This window comes from Vanessa tameamea, chromosome 14 (assembly GCF_037043105.1).
Source record: "Vanessa tameamea isolate UH-Manoa-2023 chromosome 14, ilVanTame1 primary haplotype, whole genome shotgun sequence".
In the NCBI taxonomy this organism is placed as follows: Eukaryota; Metazoa; Arthropoda; class Insecta; order Lepidoptera; family Nymphalidae; genus Vanessa; species Vanessa tameamea.
In genome coordinates, this window is record NC_087322.1 from 5,738,078 (window position 1) to 5,759,184 (window position 21,107).

A 21,107-nucleotide genomic window follows, 5' to 3' on the forward strand; every position below is an offset into this window, starting at 1 on the left:
GTGTGTTATTGCACAGAAAATCAATTACCAAAAGTTGATTTCGGTCAGTATTTAGTAAAGAGTGCGATGTCCCCGCAGCGGGCGCGGCCGTGATCCAGCCGGCGCTGCTGACGGGCGCCGCGCCGCCGCGCCGCGCGCCGCGCTGGCACGCGCTGCTGCTCGCGCTCGCGCTGCTGCTCTGCTGCTCCGCGCTCTACTTCGCCTACCGCCTCTACGCCGCGAACGAACCGCACGTGAGTTGCCTTAACCATACTACGCCCCCCCGCCCCCGTACGCACTGGGACCACACACAGCATTAGAAACAGTTATACACATGTAAACAAGAGAGGATGTCAAATAAAGCTAAGAAAATAATTCCCTTCCATTTATAACGTTCAGAGCTCATTTTTGTCAGCGTATTTATGTAGTTCGCAGGGGTTTGTATTTACGTGATCGCTTATTACAATGACCCACTCGCTCTGTCTTCATAGTAAAAATAAAAATATAAATAGTCCATTTAGTACACATCCAGTCAGATATTTGCGTTTAGGGGTTGCATATGCTCGTCAAACTACGTATGCGTCCCGCATCGTCTACGTGTCGAGTGTAGCACGTGGCACGTGTGTTGCAGGAGGACGTGTCGGGAGACGAGCTGTACTCGGAGCTGGTGCGGTGGCGCGCGCGGCTGCACGGGCGCGCCGCCGCCGAGCTGCACGCCTTCCTCACCACCAACCTGCTGCTGCTCGCCAAGGTATGTCATTTGCTTCTCTGTGGGTATGCTATTCGGAGATACGTATCTAACTTATGCCCTGAGTGTATACCCGTGTTACGTTTGGATTATATGTATTCCAAATACCAATTTTTTTGATTTTGATTATTATAGAATGGGCTGTCAAATGCGTCATAAACATCAACAAATCATGTGATATGATAATGTTAGGATGGATCGATAAAATGAAGAATGTAGGGTGAACAAAAGGGTTGGATGTACATGAACTTTGAAAGATGATGTAATAGATTAATAAGACTGCAATACATACAGAAAGAGAGAGAGAGATCAATCACAGGATCTATACTCTATTCCAATGGGAATAGGAAAGAATGTAAATAAACAACTTTGACCTTGAATTGACATGACATTTTAGATACACTAGTGAGGAGAAAATTATTGAGTGAATGAGTAATGAATGCTAAGGAACGACATATTTTATTGGTTTTAAGTAAATTTAATGTTATTTTTTAAATACATTTTATATAAATTGCAGGTAAGGTACATATTAAATTTTTTAGGTAGCTGAACTTTTAGTCTTAAATAAAAATTAGGTCGTTAGTTTTGATTTGGATCGTGGTAATTCGCAAATAGTCTTATTAACTTATAAAGAGGTAGTTATTTTCAGTGATAAGTCACAGAAACACACTCACAATTTCCCTCATTAATAAAAGAAACATTGTATGTTTCAATAATAAAGTGGCATTTTCGAGACATATGACGTATTGTATAAAACTAAGGTTTCGAATAAATAAAAATTTTAAATATCTTTCAAAGAAAACTCTTACTTTATCTTATATCTAAAACGTCTATGACCTTAAAATAAATTTCTTAGCATTAAATTTATTGAAAAAAAATAACAAAATGTAATTAAAAATAACATCTTATCTTAATCTTCAATTCTTATTCGTGTATTATTTTCATAACTATAAATTAAATGTTTCTTTGCATAAAACTGATCTATATTTTGAATTTTTTTTATTTCTTTAAAATGAATTCATTTAATTATTTTGTCTATACCTTATTATATAAAATAATAATATTTTTATCGAACATTATGTAACTTTCTAAATTTTTTTACAAATATTTCATATTCCATATTATAACCAATTAAATAAATATATATTTTAAAATCTGAAATGTATGTTAAAACTAAAATAATATATTTTTTATCTGTATAAATTTATTCATTCTCCATTCGTTTAGCGAACATCCTCAGTGAGGCCTCCATTTTAATTGTTCGTTCATCGAAAAATGGCGTTTTGAATGTAGGCAAAACTGTTTTCGCTATTTTGGAAGTAAAATTAAAGTGGATTATTGTAGTTAAGTGAAATATTGTATTATAAAATATGAAGATATATTAATCAAGAACTGTTTGTAGTAAATCATAAAGCGGACTTATCAACAAAACACTTGTAATATTGAAAAGTACGGTTTGTTTTGATTCTTTCCTATTCTCATTGGAATAGTGTATACAGTTTTACGTCCTTGCGCGGAGCACGGGATCGTAACTCAACATACTAATTCCGTGTGACTATTGAACGTTTGTTCAATAAAATAAAAAATAAAATATAATCGAATAGTTAATCGTGGTTTATTAAAAGTAAGATCTGTACTAATTTTACAAAGTCTGAATTGTTCGATGAATTCAGCTTTTTAAACACAGATATTCTTGTAACGATACTTCTTTATAACAAACTAAACATGTATACGGCTAACGTGATTTGTATTTCCTTCTGCAGGTGCGACAGTCACTGGAGGCGCTATCGGGCGTGATACTCACAGACATGTCGCAAGCGGCCGCCGACATCAACCTCGACGTGCCCAACGAGACCGTGTTCAGTTAGCGCACTGGAACCCCGAGTGATGTGGTGATAGTGGTCTAAGGGAGGAGAGGGGGGGGGGGGGGGCGGGGTCGGTGAAATGCAATCAAGGACCAGTGATATGTTAAACTAGTGCATTTTAAATTCTTCGTGGATTTTCAGTGGTTCTGTTTAAACGGTATTCTTTTAACCCAAATTAGTACCTGCTTTTAAACAGTATGTAATCGCAAAAGCTTTTTAGTTCTACCGTTATGTAGTCCTTTTTTTGAATACTGTGATTATTTGTTGATTTAGAATTTTATATTCTATTATGTTAAGTGTAAAGTTAATTTTATGTATATCCAAAGAATTCTTGTTTAAAATTGTGATTTTGTATATAAGAGCAACGGCGAAACCAATTAAAAGCCTATAAGGCGATGCTAGGTCATATAGAATGTGTCAAACACGATAGGTTAAGGGTGATTGGCCAATAGAATCGACGTTAGGGTAAATACAATCATATTGGCCCAGTAGTCAATATTATACGTGGCGATTAATTACCTACTTTCTTTTATCTTGGGAATTGGGTTTAAAATGTTGCTTGACTATTATATACTATTTATTTGCATCTATATGATTACCAAAAAATCTATTCTAACATTAATTTAATAGTAAACATGGAATATATATATTTATATATTTTAATATAATTTATTATTATTTTAATTTAAAAAGTTATATGAAATCGAAAAACTAAGCAACATTTTAACGTGAAACCAGAGAGCATTTATAATTGAAATTACTTTACCAAAAGGTGGCGGTGCTAGGTACTAAAACATTCCTGAACAAATATAGTCAGAGCTATTCAACTAAAATATATCTAAATTTATTTGAAATAAAGTTGAACTATAAAATTTTAACAAACGAGAATATGAAATATTTAGATATTTGAAAATTATATGGAACAGGACAATAATGAAGAGGCTCTGATTCTGATGAACGCATAAAATGATTTTGAACTAAATGGTTTGCCAAAAAAACAAATACTTCTTGCCAATACGTAATAACGAATAGCTGTCTCTGTTATTGCGGATACATTGTATGTAGCGCTGGTATTAGTACATTTATTTTTAAGTATTTCATTAAGGTGGAAGCGGGCATTTTAGCATTCACTTAGTCTTGTCTTGCTCGTTTTTTGATTGCATCCTATAATTAATATTTGACAAATTTAGAGAATAGATAAATATTATTTTCATTATATTCGAATTAAACTGAGTTTATAGTGTTAATTAAGTTTTATTTTCAAAGTTAATTAATATATTAATCAATGCAATCGAAAGGTGCAGTTTCATAGTATATAATTTATTCTAGTCTTTAGTAACGCTCAACTTATACGTTTTTGGTACTATGATAGATGTACTTATATTCATTGTAGAAACCGCTTCAGATAATGAATATGTACGGACAACAGATTTGTTGTTATTGTGAAAATTTGCATGAGTGAATTTATGATAATCGTCTCTTTGATTGGACGTTCATGGTTGTTTTGATCAAATCTAGAAGAATCCAAAGCATAAAAATAATCACCCTGTTTATTTAATAACAAAATTATTTAATATCTTTTTTTTGGGTATTTTTTTTTATTGTAAATTATAAAATTGATAATCACTAAATATAAAACACATTTTAAATATATTCTATAACGTATTCTAATTCATACACATGTGTTTTCATACATGTTACCAGTGGTGCCAAAGTATTTGTCACTACATCTTTGACGCATCTAACGTAACTACATAGCAAATCTGGTGCATTAGACTGTTTACAATGACATTATCTCTACACGACACATTGTTGTGAACGCAAACTGAAAACATCAATACATAATTATTTATAATCAGCTTCTTTCGCAATCATAATTGTTGCCTGAAATAAAAATAAATCCTTGCTAAAAATACTGCATGAACATTTCTTTCTAAAAATGCTGTTGTGCGTGTATGTGTCCAGAGATAAAAGTTAGCTTTTTCAATGTAAGTCAGAAATATTTTTGCCAAAGACAATGCTAGATTAGGGGAGGTATCACGTAGTTAGGTTAGCAGTTTGTACAATATGCTGTGTTAGATAGGATTATTTGGAATTCATATTTTCGGCTTAATGGAAATGTTATTTTCGTCTATACTATTAATTATAATCATTTACTATGTTGTAAATTATTATAGTTATGATGTACGAATGATTACCAAGTATTGTAATTTTAATGCTTTGGATAAGGATTTTATCAATCCGTCTGTCTAATAATTTTATTATACGTTGAAATGTTTAATGTATGAATTAATGTTATATCAAATTGAGGAACTCAGTGACGTAAATTTAAAAGTTTTATTTTTTGATCTTATATATATTTTTTTATGGCTTTTGTAATAATGGAAATAGTTTTGGCATTTATTTTTTTTATTTTGTTTTTTTTTTTTAATTAATTTAATATTGTTATAGGCAGACGGTAGTTTAGTGCAATCTAATTCAATCGGTGATTAATGTTTTCTTCTAGATATTGTTAAGGATTTTGTTATGCGGTCATTTTGTATATATGATTGGAATTTGTTTGTTAATTTATGTAAATAATAGATAAAGGACTTTATTGAATATAAATAATTGTTTTATTATAACATCACCAACTCAAGGGGTTTTAGAATAACAAATTATAAAGCGTGCTAATAATGTTTATTATTAGTGTACTATTTTGATACATTTTTTGAAAAGTTTCGTCTGTTTTAAAATATAAGAAAAATCGTTACAGATAAACAAATTGCTTGTAGATCTTCAAAACGATATTTATTTTTTAACCAGGTGTAGACGACAAAATGTGAATCTACGTCTTTAAGCTAACTAATCCGGAAAACGTTTTGACTGCGTGATATATAGGTATTAAGTTACAGCACTTCATACGCTGCAGCGCCATCTAGCGGCGTGTTGGAATAAAGTGGATAATAGAAAAACCTCCGTGAATAATACTCCATTTGAGGATAATAAATTAAATGAAAACCCAACATGTATAGACATTTTTTTTATTAAATTTTAATAACATTAACAATCATTTTAAAAATAAACTATGTATGAGGAAATATATAAAAATTGCAAAAATGCGTTTGAAGCAAGATACATATTTAAAATTTAACAATACGTTAGTTTTAAGTTTCACTTTAAATACAACGGCAACACATTGCTATTTTGTATACAATTTGGCCAAACTTCGTATAATATTTTGTTCCAAATGAAACTTTATGTAGTTGCCATAAGAGGTGTATTATTTCTTCTTGGATAATGTTCTTTGCTTTTCCGCGTGTTGCACGAGTTGTTTGTCAGTTGCAAGCCCTTTCCTAGTCCTTACGGAGTCCATGTACGCCTTGGCTCTGTTCACGCCATCCCATTTCTCTCCCCAATGCAAGTACTCTTCTTCTGTCCTAGGTCTCCAGAATGGGTCAATGTCAATTACCTGTAACAAAACGAAATAATTGTTATAGTGGTTAATATTATTCAAGGTATTAAAATAAAATGATTACTAGTCAAATAACACGAGTAATCAATTACAATTTTCTTTGTATTTATTTAATAAGGGCTGACGGACTAATAGAGACATCTGATGGTAGATGGTAAATGGTAAGACATCGACAGAGTTAGATATATTAGATAATAATAATCTTTGTTCTGCTGACTATCAATGTTAAGACGTTACGTTCATTTTGAGTGTAATTGCTCCGGCTAGTTCTTCCTTTTGTTCTACTTGCGTTCTGTTGGACGGTAGAATGATCAACGATAGGACCGATGAGGGATTGCAAAGCCCTATTTGCCATATAGAAAGTGATATAATTATGATATATATAGCATTTATTCTGTGTAACGCCTGAAGTGGAAAAATAGCATTAACACGTATCAAATAAAAAAATTAACGGAGTGAATGATTAAAGATTAAAGACGAACAGTTATTTGCAGCCCCAAATTGTCGTAGTAAGTCGTACTTGACCTATAAAATCATTCCTTTTAGTATGTTAATACGATTTCAAGACAAAATAACTTTGCGAATATATAATATTATCATTACATATTATATTTTGATGCGTTTTTTTTAATAGATAGATTGATTCAAGAGGTTTATATGTATCATACATGCACAATATAGTATTGAAATACTGATAATTTTAGAGGTTTCCAAAGTGATGTCGTAAATAAACACCTTTTTTGAGTTTACATTGCAAATGCTGTCTCAACCCTATGAGATCGATCAAAATAATGTACTACAGTATTGTACAGCTTAAAAAGGTCTTCAAAAAATTCCGCAATGTATTCTCTTAGGGATAACCCACAATAACTATTTTTTATCCATTAGTTTTTACGAGAAAAAAATGGTTTATTTTCGAAGCGATTTTAAGCAATACAGCAATAAAGTACCTTAAATACATTGTGCATTTAATATAGATGAATATGGCCCTTCAGCAAGTAATTTAAATGAATATTTTCAAATATATTACAGATTTAACCGCAGGAACATAGCGGTTTGTATTGTCTAACGACTGAAAAACTGTGAACGTTGTAAGACATTCTGTAGTATATTTAGTGGCAGCATTGCACCCGCACGAAGCCGGGGCGAGTCGCTAGTAAAGAATAAAATTAAATTTAAATTAATTCTAAGGTTTACTGATTTCATCAAGATAACAATGATGATAAATTTATAACATTACCTCCCAATGGCTGAACATCAGTTGCGGCGCGGCCAACCCTGACGTGTGCGTGCGCAGTTCAAGCGCGAATTTGAAGCTCTCGGCGACGGGCATGAGCGCTTGCACTCTGAACGACGCGGAGCCGCTTTGCAGATCGCTGCCGATCACTCTGCCGCCTCGCTTGCCCAGTGCTGCATATAATTTACCTATAACAAAACAATGACATCTTTTATTAAAATGCCTATTCAGTTTTTGTTGTAAAGGTTTGGAGGATATAATGGCTGTCGTCGGTAAAGGGTAGAACGAATATTTTCTTATTATAGGTTTTACATATTATAACGAGCGTTAACATACATTTTACAAAACAGTGCTAAAAATGACAACAAATCGGTAAGTAGTTATAGTTTAACCAAAAAAATCTTTATTAACAATGTGCTTCTAAAATGTCCAATATTGAGAAAATGTCCAATATTGAGTTGTATAACCTCTATTGAGAGATTAACTTTAAATCAATTTTTTCATGGTCACAGTGGAACCAATAAGTAATTTTATCACAGGCAACACATCACACGAGCAACCACACACAGCCAACGATTGTAATACAACACGATACACGTGTAGGTATTGTTAGTATAATGTAGGTACTTATAAATCAATTATAGTTTATTATGATATATAAGGAGCGGAAATAGAAAAAGAAGAACAATTTTAAGGTTTTATATTATGTTACATATATACATATTATTTTTAAAACTAACACCTATTTTACTATTTCCTTCATATGAGGCTTTTTATGTAAAAAGGATTTTCCGCTAAGAGAACGAATATTTCTGGAAGTTGTTTAACAATACGATCATGGGATTTTACGTTTTGTTTGTGTATGTGTGGACTTTATTTAAGTACTACCCCGTTCCGGCTTCACCGGTACAATAAGCAGTATATGCAACTTTATAAAGAACAAACATGAAACATTATTTCTTGTTGATTTCGTTTCACTACTATAGTATTATACTTAGAAAACTTTTGATTTATTGATGAAAACCTCATTAAAATTGGACAATTTAAAAGATCTAAATGTACAGACGGTGAGAAGCGACTTTGTTTTCTACTAAATAGAGAAGCTCTTAAAGCAGTTTGGAATTACGATATTAAATTTTAAAAAAATGCTGTCAATGATTCTAATTGTATTTAGGGAAGAAAAATTAAAGTAACTACGTATGTTTTACTACTTTTTTTACATCGATATCTTAATTACAAATGATGATTTAAAAATTACTTTAGCATATAAATAGTGAATTAAGCCGTAATAACATTTGATACAAAGTTTAATGTCTCAAAGTGTTAAAGGTCATCCATTAATTGGCACTCTTTAGTGTGGGCAACACAATTCGCAACCAAATATTTTTTTACATAACAAATATAACCGACACCCTCGATTCATTGGTCAAATAGTACCAGTTCCAGGTTCTGTTGCATCTCGGACGAATCGGACCGGATGCACGCCCGTGACCGGAAGACCCCCATTCATCTCAAATAGGCTCGCGACGAATCTGTTTAAGACCCACGGTATTTTTCTACGCGACTGCCCACAAAATATTTTGTCAAGTTATGGCATCACGAAGCAAAGTTTTTCTTGCATTTTTTTTTTCATATCCTTTTTGTTGCATTATCACGAGATGCGTTATTTGATACCCGTGGCGTATAGTTTCAGTCAATAAACTTTTGACACGAATCGCCTGAACTGCGAAGGCTAATTTATATAAGACTGGCTGTTAGCCGACCGCTTGGCTGGGCATTAAATAAAAAAGATGGAAGATTAACGGAATTCTAAAAATGAATATGCCTGCCTATAACCTACGGATCAGTCGATAGTCGGTTAGTAGTCTTATAGATACTTTCAGTAGTTTACATTTGCGTGATTGACGCACAAAGAAAAGTGATTTTCATTTTAGAATAACAACTTTCCAATATTCAATTTTATTTTATTATGATCTGTTGATTTATATTTATTATCATTAATATTTACCCCAAAACATTTTAACACTTAAATTTTATTTTAATTTCATCGAAGCATTATTAAAAATTATAGAAATACCATAATATTGTAATACACTGGGAAGTGTAGTCTTATAATATTATGGTATCTGATTTAGATTAGGGAGTCAACCCGTCTCCACACTTGTACTTGGTTAGTTATTTTATTTTATTAAAGCAATAACTTAAGAGGACTACAAGAGCTAAGTGCCGTTGAGAATCGCACGCACACACAAAATCGACAAAAACGGCAAGCCCGTGAACTAAGGGTTAAGCGAGGTAACGAGGTTACGCCCAAATATTCTAATAGATGGCGCCAAACCGAGCGAAGTAAGATCAATCATAAATCTCATAAAAATAGATAGGACAACAGAATTGTTTTTATTTCTTTCGATGTTAGTTAACAAATGATTATAAAATAAAACTGATTGAATTAAACTTACAATATATGTATTTATATTATTATAGCACAATTAGTTCTTATACTAAATATTAAAACATACGAATTTTAAACATTTTATAAAAGTTTGATAATCTATTTATATAATAAAATCATAAGTGTTCGAAATCTGTAGTGTAGTAACCGTGGGGTAACATATAGCGTAGTGTTTGTTCGTTTTATTAATATCGGTTTACAAAGAAAAAAATATATATTCAATTTAAAAAAAAAACATCTAAATATGTACTAGAAAAAAATGTCGTCAAGTCGATTTGGTTGAATTATTGGTTAACTAGGTTAATCATACTAGGCTTAATCATAAATCTCATAAAAATAGATAGGATATTAAAATTATTTGTACTGCTTTTGCCTGTTATTCGAAAATGATTAAAAAATAAAACTGATTTAATTAAACTTAAAATATTTTTATTTACATTTGGTACTACAAAAAAAAAACAATGTGTTAATTTTTTATTAAAATCTTTTATTTAATTTCACTTGTATGTAGGAATTTATGTACATATGTCCTGGAATCTTGCAATCAATATGACACCCACTTCCACTGAAGCTATGGAGCTGAAAGTTGGCACACATATTTAGTCTCGATGACAATGCATTCATAAATTGCTGCCATATTCAATCCAATATGGCGGACGTTACAACAAAAATTTAAATTTTTGAATTACGTAGAAATGCCAATTCTAAATATTCTAGTTCTTTGGTTCACAACAATTACATTTTTTTTTGTTACGACTTTACTTTTTTTTTTATTATTAAAATTAGTTCATACATAACTTTAATTCCTATTATAAACAAAATCGATAAAATTAAACTCTTACGCAATATAAATAGCTTCCGTGTTATTGTTTTCGACTTTCTTTATTCTGTGAAAAATAAATATATGTTAATAATTATATTTTTATTAGATTTTAAATTAACATGGTTATTTTTATTTTGTTCACGAGAGTTGTTGAGTCTCGTGAACAAGGCATTCGTAGATAATGTCGAAATATCGAGCTCCACCAAATAAAAATAAAAAACATGGTAAATATCCCGTTTTAAATACTGTTAGTATATTTTTATTAATTATAAAAGTATATATTTAAAAAATATGTATCTAAATGTGCCCCATAGTACTTTTAATGAAAAATATCAGTTCATGGGGATCGAATGTAGTCACTCTCTTGATATTTTCCTGACTTTGACCAAATACTCTATCGTAATATTTAAAGGGTTACTCGAAAAATCTGATTCTATACGAACTGATTGCACATTTTTTCTAATAGATGTTATCAATATTCATAATTTATATAAAAAAAAAATATGTTTACTAATAAAATACTCTTACCTTTTAATGTCGCTCATATGTATGTTCGGCGCTTTATTTATATAAAAGTTTTTTAGTTTTCCTCACGCGTTTCACTTTATTTCCCATATTTACATAATTAAAATTTATAACAAATAATATAATAAAAAATAAATGCCTAATTACTTAGTAGTAACTATTTTAACTTAATATATTTAGTTACAAGAAAGAAAAATATTTATTATAAGAAAACATGAAACAATGAATTTACAATTAAAATTACAAAAAAATATCTCGTAACGTAATGATGCGGCGAAAATATCGACACGTCTGTATAGCATCAGGCCTCGGCCGGCAATGTCTGTACACGGCGTTTACGCACACATGCGTACGCATTTTGGTCGAAAATAAGAATATCTGATTTTAAAAAAATCTATTGATTTTACTAAAAAAGTGACACAGGGGTATAGTATTATATTGTTTGTAGAATAATCTGACAAAAAACCAGAATTATTGAATATATACACGTATAGTTATTATTTGTTAAAAGATTTTTTTAGAGGTAAATTTGTGATTTTTTTCTATCGTACCAAATGAATTACATCATGTTTTCAAAATAACTAGCATGTATCCTGAAGATTATCATATATTTTTTTCATTTGGTTTATTGCATTGGATCATATACTTTTTTGCAATATTAAACTTGCATTTAGCTCATGTAGTCCCCTTAATCAACAATTACTGTCAAATTAATATTCATGAATATATGTATGTACGTAGTAATATATTTCAATATATTTACTTATCTATGCATTGCAGTGACATTTTGTAAATAATATAAAATTTTAACAAACCAATAATCTACTTTCTATTTTGTTTCTTTTAAATAGGAAATATCGGGAAAGCATACTTAAAAAAAATATCCTTATCGGTTCAATATAAGAAATATTCTAAGGTTCGGTAATGGAGGGTAATAACTTAAAAACGATAACACAAAAATTCTATATTGCAGGCAAATCATTTTCATACGATAGCAGAAATATTTAATTAATTAAAAAAAAGGTTTTATATTATGTTATCAATGTCACGATGTTGCAATTTTATGTAATATTAAACGACATACAACCAGGATATGAAGAAAGCGTGGTACTACAGTGAATTGTAGCGGATATAGGATTAAATTTCGCTGAATATTTTAATTAATTACTTTACTAAGAATAATTGTAAAACAATGACGAATATCGCTTATTAAGTTCCAACGAGGTTTCACTAACGAAATAAAACTTTTTAGTTATTAAATGGACAATTAGTAATACAGCCTGTATTATACAGGCGACCTGATGTATATTATATCGACGACAGCTTTTTAAGATTATTGAAAGGGGAAATACCGACGGTTTGAATGTGGATCGTGACAAGAGGAACCGAAAATCAATATTTAGTGATAGTATTAAAATATAATATCTATTATTTTTAATTTTATGGTACTACAAAATTTGAAATGTCAATTATCGCGATGAAAGTTAAAACCTGATTAGAATATAAATACATCATAAAAAACATCATACTTCATTATATAATAAAACAGAGTTCTCATCCACATATCTATCTATATATCTATCTGAAAGATTAATTCACAAACTTATACTCGCCAAGATAACGACGAATATCTAGCACGATTTAGGTTTAATATGAAGGTATGATATTAAATATCCAGGATAGCTTCAACAGTATTCTACTGTTTCATACGAATTGAAAAGACAATGAATTCCGCGTAGCGAAGATGGTAAGAGATGAAACATAGACCGTTGTGTCCTATATCACCTTGGCCGAGCAATGCAGTTATGTTCTGTTCCGGGAGACGCGTCTGTCACACGGCGGGACATCGCATTACTGATATTATTTATATGGACATATTTTACAAGACCTCAAATCCAGAACAGATTTCTGGGTCAAGGCCTGTTGTCACGTCAAAGGATGAATCGAGCGTCAATGAATTCAGTACGTTTATCAAACATATTATACAATAACAAGTATCCGAATTCCATATGAATGAATCGTTACGGCCTTCACATCCAAGAATTACTTATTTAAATTAAGCCTTTGAAATCATTCATAAGTAGCGTGTAAAGATTGAATTTTGATAAGTTACGTGTTGATAAAACAATCCTTAAGCACACACCTATATAACAACAATAACAATTCCATTTTATTTTTCTTAGTCGGACATTCTTCTAGCAGTCGTGTATTGAAATATATAAAATGGCTCTTGTAATTTCTAGTATACTTAGTATCGTATATCGTTAAAATACACGTATTTTTGTCCAAAATACGTTCTAAAAACTAAAAAATTACAAAGAGTTCCGTCGTTGACTATCATACATACATATTAGAGTTCATTTGAAGGTTTATTTGAGTGAAAAATAGTTAATTATACCTTAACAACAAATATGTATGTATAAAGATTTAGATATCAAATTCAATCAACGATCAGACCCTTAAATTCGTTTTATAAATATCAACAGAATTGAGCATGACGGAGCAGAAACATGAGATCTCAATTATAATGTAATCAGTTACGACAGTTTTTACTTGGGTGTCTTGTAATACTTGTTAATTTTATGCAACAAATTATTTATAAATATTTTTCCGCAATTAACTAACATAAACGATATACATACGATTTAAAAAAACATACCAGTATGTAGCCAACCTACAATGTACAACGTAGGATGAATTACAAAAGAAAAGCTGTTTTTTTTTTAAATATTTATTTACCATATATTTGCGTTCCTTTTGCGGATGCGTTCAATGATAATACTAATAATTTCATAGTAAAGTGTGATATTACAATAAAAAGTACAGTAGTCTATTCCAACTATTAAAGGATTAAGCAATATAAAACCTCAGACATTTAATTGACGCGGTTTTGTTGTTCGAGATATTGAACAATTTGATGATTTTCGTTACGGATTCACTAAATGGTGTTTTTAACTTTGGAAGTGAAATTAAAGTAGATAAGCAGTGTTGTTGTATGGAATATGTAAATCAAAGATTTGTTCATCTTTACCCTTTCGATTGAAACAGGATATATTATGTATTATTTAATTTTTATTTTATTTGAAAAATACGTCGCTTTGCATTCAAAGTGTGCAAAATGATTCAATGATCATATTTAAACGTTTTTAATCACCTTCAACTAGTTAAGTGGGTCAGCTTTTTTAACTGAATTTTAACCGATTAGACTTAAACTGTGCATTATATTTGGTGCTGGTAACGATCAAATCTTATTATTATATAAATTATTATATTTTTTTTTTCAAACCAACCAGCATATTTTTTAAATGATTTTTAACAGTAACTGTTACATATAAGTCGACAATATATACATTTAAATAAAAGAATACTCCTAAACACTCGAATTAATAGTTCTAAAAACATCTCTTTCCTCAATATACACGACCTTCAGTGTCGCTGGAATCGATTTACTGTGACGGGCATCAAAATAATGTTCGCGTACCGCAAACATCCGTCGGTATAGAAAAACATCTTATAATAAGCTTACAAGCTCCGGTTGTTCGTAACGGAACGGCAAATAAACGCAGCCAACAGGCGCACGCGGAAATATAACACAATTTAATGTAGTGCCTGACCATTGCTAATTTCTCTTAGTCCTCTGGTTGGTCATAGTGTATTTAACTTTTATAAAATTACAATTAATCGGTCTTAATTATTATCGTGATTACTTACTTGTCGATGGTAGACAAATAATTATAATCAAAAATGTCTTAATTGACATTGCGATACGGTAGTTTTATTACATTCAAAATAAAACAAATCAAATCGAAAATTCGCAATCGGAATTTAATTGCATTGTGAACTTTCAAGTTTAGTTAAAAAAAATCCGAGATTATCTTGATATTTTGGGTAATTAAACAAAATATATATGATGTTATCACGTCTGAAGCTTAAGTAAAGTTGGTATTAAACTTACAACCAATAATTACCTAATACCTAATAATAAGGTAATTAAATACATAAAGATGATAACTGTACTTATGTACTGATGATAATTTAGCAAAGCAAACCAACGTCGTAGTGCTCTATTATCTCAAGGACTAACAATTGTTGTTTGAAGCTAAAACAAATATAATTTAATCAAACGGTACAAGCAAAAAATTACGATTATGCTTATCAATTCAAGGTTATAAATAGAACTTGGCCGTTACTTATGGTCGAGTGAATAGCAAAAACGTAAACAGCGCGGCGACAATTCCAGAAATATTTTCAGCCGACTGCCCTGTGATGAGAAGTGTTATTATCGAATATCCTCAAGATCAGATCGGATTTTGTTTTTATGTTATTCGTTATCGTGACGGGAAACGATCGACGGGAAGGGAGAAAAACGTAATGGACCGCTTTTTACCGTCGGCTCGTCGGTGACAAATTGCATGCGATTCGAGTTTCCGATTTGACGGAATCGACTCGTTCGTGACGTCATCGTCACACCGACATTAGCACGTCTCTCATGCTTTTGGAATCACTTACATAAGGTACACTTAGATGTAGTCCTACGCTTAAAGCAATCGATATCAATAAAATCGACTAGCTGTATTTTATCCATCAAAGTATCGTATTAGATAGAATTTGTACGGTGACGTCATCCAATTACGACCATGGAAAGCATCAATAACGCTATCAAATATTAAAGAATGCACAATATTTTAAGACTAGCGAAGGAAGCGGGTCTCGTTACTAGCATCCGTTGTACTTACGTGCACGACTAAGAACTTATTTCCTGTAACATCTGGTGATGCCCTTAATTTAAGATGTGTTTGGTGCTCAAAGTTAGAGTATGAGAAATGTTGCTTTGTCAATTTCTCATGTACGTTCAACATTTAAATGCTTGCGGGTTATTTTGTACATTTTTTTAGTTTGTTTTGCATTCAAATATATGAATTAACAATCTATACTAATATTATAAATATAAAGTATCTGTCTGTCTGTCTTTTTCACGGCCGGACCACTGAACCGAATTAGATAATGTTTGGTATGAAGCAAGCTTGAACCTCAAGGATGGACACAGGTTACTTTCTTATACCTCACATCTGACGAGCCACCCCTAAAACGCGAGGGACGCCGCGGGCGAGAACTTGTTATGTATATATAATTAGGTAAAGACAATACTCCTAAACATTCGAATGGTTGCTGGACTGTTGTGAATCTAAAAGTTGTTTAAATATAGACCATATTTGCATCCGCGTGAAGCCGGGACGGTTAACTAATTTATCAATAACGTGGAAATTAGAATTAAAAAACAAAAAAAAGGAAACATACACATAATATCATATATTGCTCAAATTTTCAATACGGATTAATCTATTTTATTTTATTAATTTAAGGAACAAATCGTTTATAAAAGCTGTTGGAATAATAATTAATAAATTGCCTATATAAAAACGCGCTTAACAACACTATAAACTATAAGGCTAGAAAACTAACAAAATACGCAATAAGTAATAGATACATTTGTTTTAACAGTCAAGATAAACGCGTTACACACATATCTGAGGACAATATGCACACATAAAGCTATGTATATACGAGCATTTAGGCTCGAATAACGATATTCGATTGCGACATGACGGAAATTCTAATATTTTCCCGGTTTAGACCACAATTATCGTCCATGGTGAAAGTAAATTGCATAAACAAGCACGCTCGCGAATCCATTAAATATTTTGATTCGATTTTTCATACAACTACTTATAAACTGCAACCGATAAATTAAAGGGAGCTTTCGTTGACATTTCTTGTTTATAATTAAACGAACTAATTGAATCTATATAATTAGAATCTTTTTTCAGCTGGTTAAGTGGTAACAACTTAATCTTAATACAAGGGGGTTCAACCCCGGGCAAGCACCACAGAGTGCTTATTTTTGTGTTTAAATTCAAAGTGATTAGGATATCTGTATTCGTCTGATTAAAATCTGCCACAAGTATGTCAACCTATTGCAGGATTCATTGGAGCACAAACCATAAAGTAGGACATTACATAGGATACTATCTCATGATATATTTTTTCTCAATGGTATTATTATTAAATTATATTATGGTTACTTAATTTACCAAATCAACGTCACGACAATGAATATAATTTTGATAAAATCGTTTCAATTATTGCATTTTCGTATCTATTTATAAATGACCTAATAATTTTATTTATACCTCGAATTGTGGTATACACGAGGCGTGCAGCTGAATCCATTTGATTAGATCCAATTATTGTTCTATTTCGGGAATCGATGGCGCCCGATCAGGCTCTAGAGGTCGCACGTGGGTTGACGTGATCTTGCACGTGGATGTTACGATCAATTAATGTTATATTTTAGTGGATATCATTAATATATATATATAATTATTTAAAATTAATTTTATAAATGATTTAACAATGATTCCATTAGATTAACATTTACATAGGTATGTAAATAATATGTTTTCCTATAGATAATAATAAAAATCAGAAGGTACTGCCGGTTTTGAAAAAATCAATAACAGAGATAGTTATAAATGTACATAAGGGTAACCTTCACTCTAAATCTGCGAGCACAGACTTAAGACATAAATTTAAAAAGATTTTACAGATAATGCACAGGGAATCTAAGGTACTCTACTGTGAGTCCATTTTAGCAAAGCTGGAGAGGGAAAACGCCAAAGGAGACGAGATAAGTAAACTATGATATTTCCTCCCTACCCTTCTTCTCCTTGCCATAGAGGGGCCTAGCTCTTAGAGGAGTTCAATATGTACTCAGTACTCGAAGACATCCTCTGGGCCTTTAAAACCTTCTCAAGGTAGGCAAGTCGTCGGGGTGTCAAGGCAGCGTACGTAAGCGATCCCATGGCACACTAAATTTGAGAGGGTCCCCTTGTTTTTGTAGATAGTTTGACATTAGTCCTATATACCCTTCTTTTATTGTGGGTGGCAAGCGTATCACCAGGAAAATTAAAAAAATTGTAACATCATATGCGATCGGAAGTACCGTAGTACCGTAGTATTTATCAATCTCATAGAAGATTTTGCAACGTTGACATTAGATCAATAATAAAGTTAGACATGTCAATGGTGGAAAGCACCTCGCATTGTTTTATTTTTGGCAAAAAAATGCTATTTGGTTTATACACTTTGTCATATAACAAGTGGTCGCGGTTAAAAAATTACATGATATAAATATTTGTACTAAAAATAAGATAATCGATATATTTTTAGTCGTATATTACGCCTGTTAACGGGAATAGTCTGATTGGAGTTCTGAAGATATTTCCAATTTAACATATATTATTTTCTAATTAAGGTATTTCAATTAGATCAGATTCAAATACGTTTAGTTTATTAGTTAATAAATAGGAGAAAAAATATTTTGATTGCCACCCAAAATATATAAGAAAAATCTACACAATAAATTATGTCTCAAAATAAGATGACATAGATGTAAAGAAAAGCTTGTTTTCTGGCGTTGGTAGGTACTCAAAACGTAACTGTTTTTTTGTTTAATTCTAGCATTAGAACTTAAATCAATACTTTTGTCTTCATCCAAGTGTGTGAACAGATATAGCAAGAATTGACATATTTCGATTTTTCATTGTTTAATTGCGACTGTCTTGTCTAGTGTCTGTGCATACACTACACGTGCGCCCTTATACACGGTTCCATATTAAAGGATCTGACTGCTCTCTTATAACACCCAATCGGATCTTCGCTTCCTCATTATTTTGTTACATTTCAAATTTAAAAAGAATGAATTCGGTAATAATTCTTCCAATATTTATAATCAGGTAATTTATACATATTAAAATAAATAATTTATAAAAGTACTGTTGCAAAAAAAAGGGCGGATACTAAAAATTATAAATATATTTAATGATAATATTTAAATCAATCATTGATTAAAATTTTCCATGAAATTATAAATTAGGATAATAATACTTTTGATAAATATTTATTCTTTAGTCCTTGTTTGAGCGTTTGTAGTTGTCTGGTTGTATCTGGTCGTGGAAAAACGTAATAAATACCTATTTCGTACGAAAAATTGTATTTTTTTTAAAAATTTCTATAGAGAATTGAATATTTAATATTTTGTCAAATATTTAATTTTTTATAGATAGAAGATAATAACACTAAATCAGCCTTATAAAAGATTATTCTATAACAATTGTAAAATCGTCTACTTCTTGTCCTGTGAGACCCGTCGCGTGTATTCGGTGATTATTATTTTAGTGCGAGTTCAAACAAGCCATTATGAAGTTTTCTAATAACTGCAACACAAATGAGTGTAGTTTTCGTCATTAGCATCTTTTCGTATCGCGTGATAATATTGCGTGAACATCAAGATAGTGACATCAGACCCAGTGTGGCGTCGGATTATTCAGGTTAAAGTTGCTATCATATACTTAAACATTCGCAGTCAAATTACGAAGAACATTGTAACGGATCGCGTAAAAATAATTATTTAACGTTCCTTATATATGTAGGTAGGTAGGTTATTTTTAATTAAATCACATTCATTGTTTGTGCAAAGTATAAGTTAGTTTGCTGAACCTAACGGTTCAGAAAACTAACCTAATCCTAGAGGGTAGGCCTAAAATCCGGCAAGATTTTATATATAATATTACATCTTGTTTCAAGATTTTTTGCTAAATATTATTCTTTAAAAATCAACAGATAACCAATAAAATATAGATACATTTTGTAAAAAAAAAATACATTTTCAACAGTATTATCAGTCTATAAAAACCTTTTTATATACCTACATACATATATACAGTAGTAAATTATGAAAAACAGACATAAATATGTACATTTAATTCGACAATATATCAATAGTCCCGACTAATCAGCAAATGAAAGTGATAAAACAAAAAAAAAAGAAGTTATATTATCTGTTAAACGCGTTAACGTCGTCTAAGTTATTTGGAAGAATGGGTCGCACCGGATATGTCACTTCCCAGTAAAGAACAATACAATCTTAATACGACGGAATACCTTACAAAAGGTTTGAGTGCGCGTGCCAATGGATTCGTCAGTTTCTCACCCGATGGGGTGCGGAAAAAATGCTGACCACTTGAGTTTGAAGTGCGCCATTGTTTAGTCCACTATCGGGACAATGCACTCAGTTTTGAGAGCTCTTTCTTTCTTATCTACTATACACAGAGTTACTAGATTATAAACATTTTAAATAATAAACAAAAAAAACCTCGATTCACCTTCCTATCGAAACGTGGCGGGTAATGTTTATTTTTTTACCGTCATATTAATTTTCCCAAGATCGATGTGATTTTTTATATTAAATTTAAAACTTTTATAGCTGCTAATTTAATAAAGTGTAAATAAATTTGATAAAATTATTTTGATCTTTCTAACATTTTATTAATAATGAAGCAAAAATGATACCAAAACAAGAAGAACATGTCACGTCTGTAGATATGTTTTTATTATTAAAAATTTTTATTATTTTTTAATTTTTTGCGCTAAGCTGACACGGAATTAATGTAACGCTCGATATAACAACAGTCAGTTATTATCGCACAAGATTTATAAAGCAAGAAAAAAAATCTGATTCCATTTTAATCCGTAATTATTTATAGCGAATCTATCATAAAAAAGTACAATTCCGCAACATACATATGTATTTCAGCATCTGTTAGCTCTAGTTTACACCGGCATCTGTTTATTCAATCAGGAATTCCTTTCAAGCTAAACATATGCATAAACACGGAGGGCACTCGAAAATTTTATTATCCTCTAATTTTAATGCATGTCTAAACTGTTAAAACGATTGACTAAGTATAATTATAATGTCCGCTAAGGTTCAGCTTCCTGTTTTATAAAAGTCTTTCCTTTGTAATAGTTATGTTATTATTAAGACTTTTTTCGTTTGGACATTCATTATGGAAATACATATTGATTAATGATATGGCCCAGTGGTTAGAATCTTTGTAGCTCCTTATTGGAAAGTTTACAAGTTACTTTACTTTTTTACTTTATGTCAATCTTTACGCAAATT

At 31.1% G+C, this 21,107-nt stretch overlaps 2 protein-coding genes across 8 annotated transcripts in view; one reads left to right on the forward strand and one right to left on the reverse strand.

The window, feature by feature from the left end:
* The window catches only part of LOC113398778 (GRAM domain-containing protein 2B-like), a 63,342-nt gene extending 58,140 nt beyond the window's left edge, over positions 1-5,202 (forward strand). For 5 of the 6 annotated variants that reach the window (XM_064216936.1, XM_064216938.1, XM_064216940.1 and 2 more), the window contains 3 exons: positions 79-233; positions 590-730; positions 2,491-5,202. In XM_064216936.1, coding sequence (XP_064073006.1) covers positions 79-233; positions 590-730; positions 2,491-2,595 — 401 coding nt within the window. In that variant the 3' untranslated portion in view covers positions 2,596-5,202. The remainder of the gene's footprint in view (positions 1-78; positions 234-589; positions 731-2,490) is intronic. The other variant, XM_026637667.2, reaches the window with a different exon arrangement.
* Positions 5,203-5,601: 399 nt separating this feature from the next.
* The window catches only part of LOC113398775 (elongation factor-like GTPase 1), a 104,797-nt gene continuing 89,291 nt past the window's right edge, over positions 5,602-21,107 (reverse strand). For both annotated transcript variants that reach the window (XM_064216935.1, XM_026637665.2), the window contains exons 10-11: positions 7,287-7,471; positions 5,602-6,043 (exon numbers count right to left, since the gene is read on the reverse strand). In XM_064216935.1, the coding sequence (XP_064073005.1) occupies positions 5,855-6,043; positions 7,287-7,471 (374 nt within the window). In that variant the 3' untranslated portion in view covers positions 5,602-5,854. The remainder of the gene's footprint in view (positions 6,044-7,286; positions 7,472-21,107) is intronic.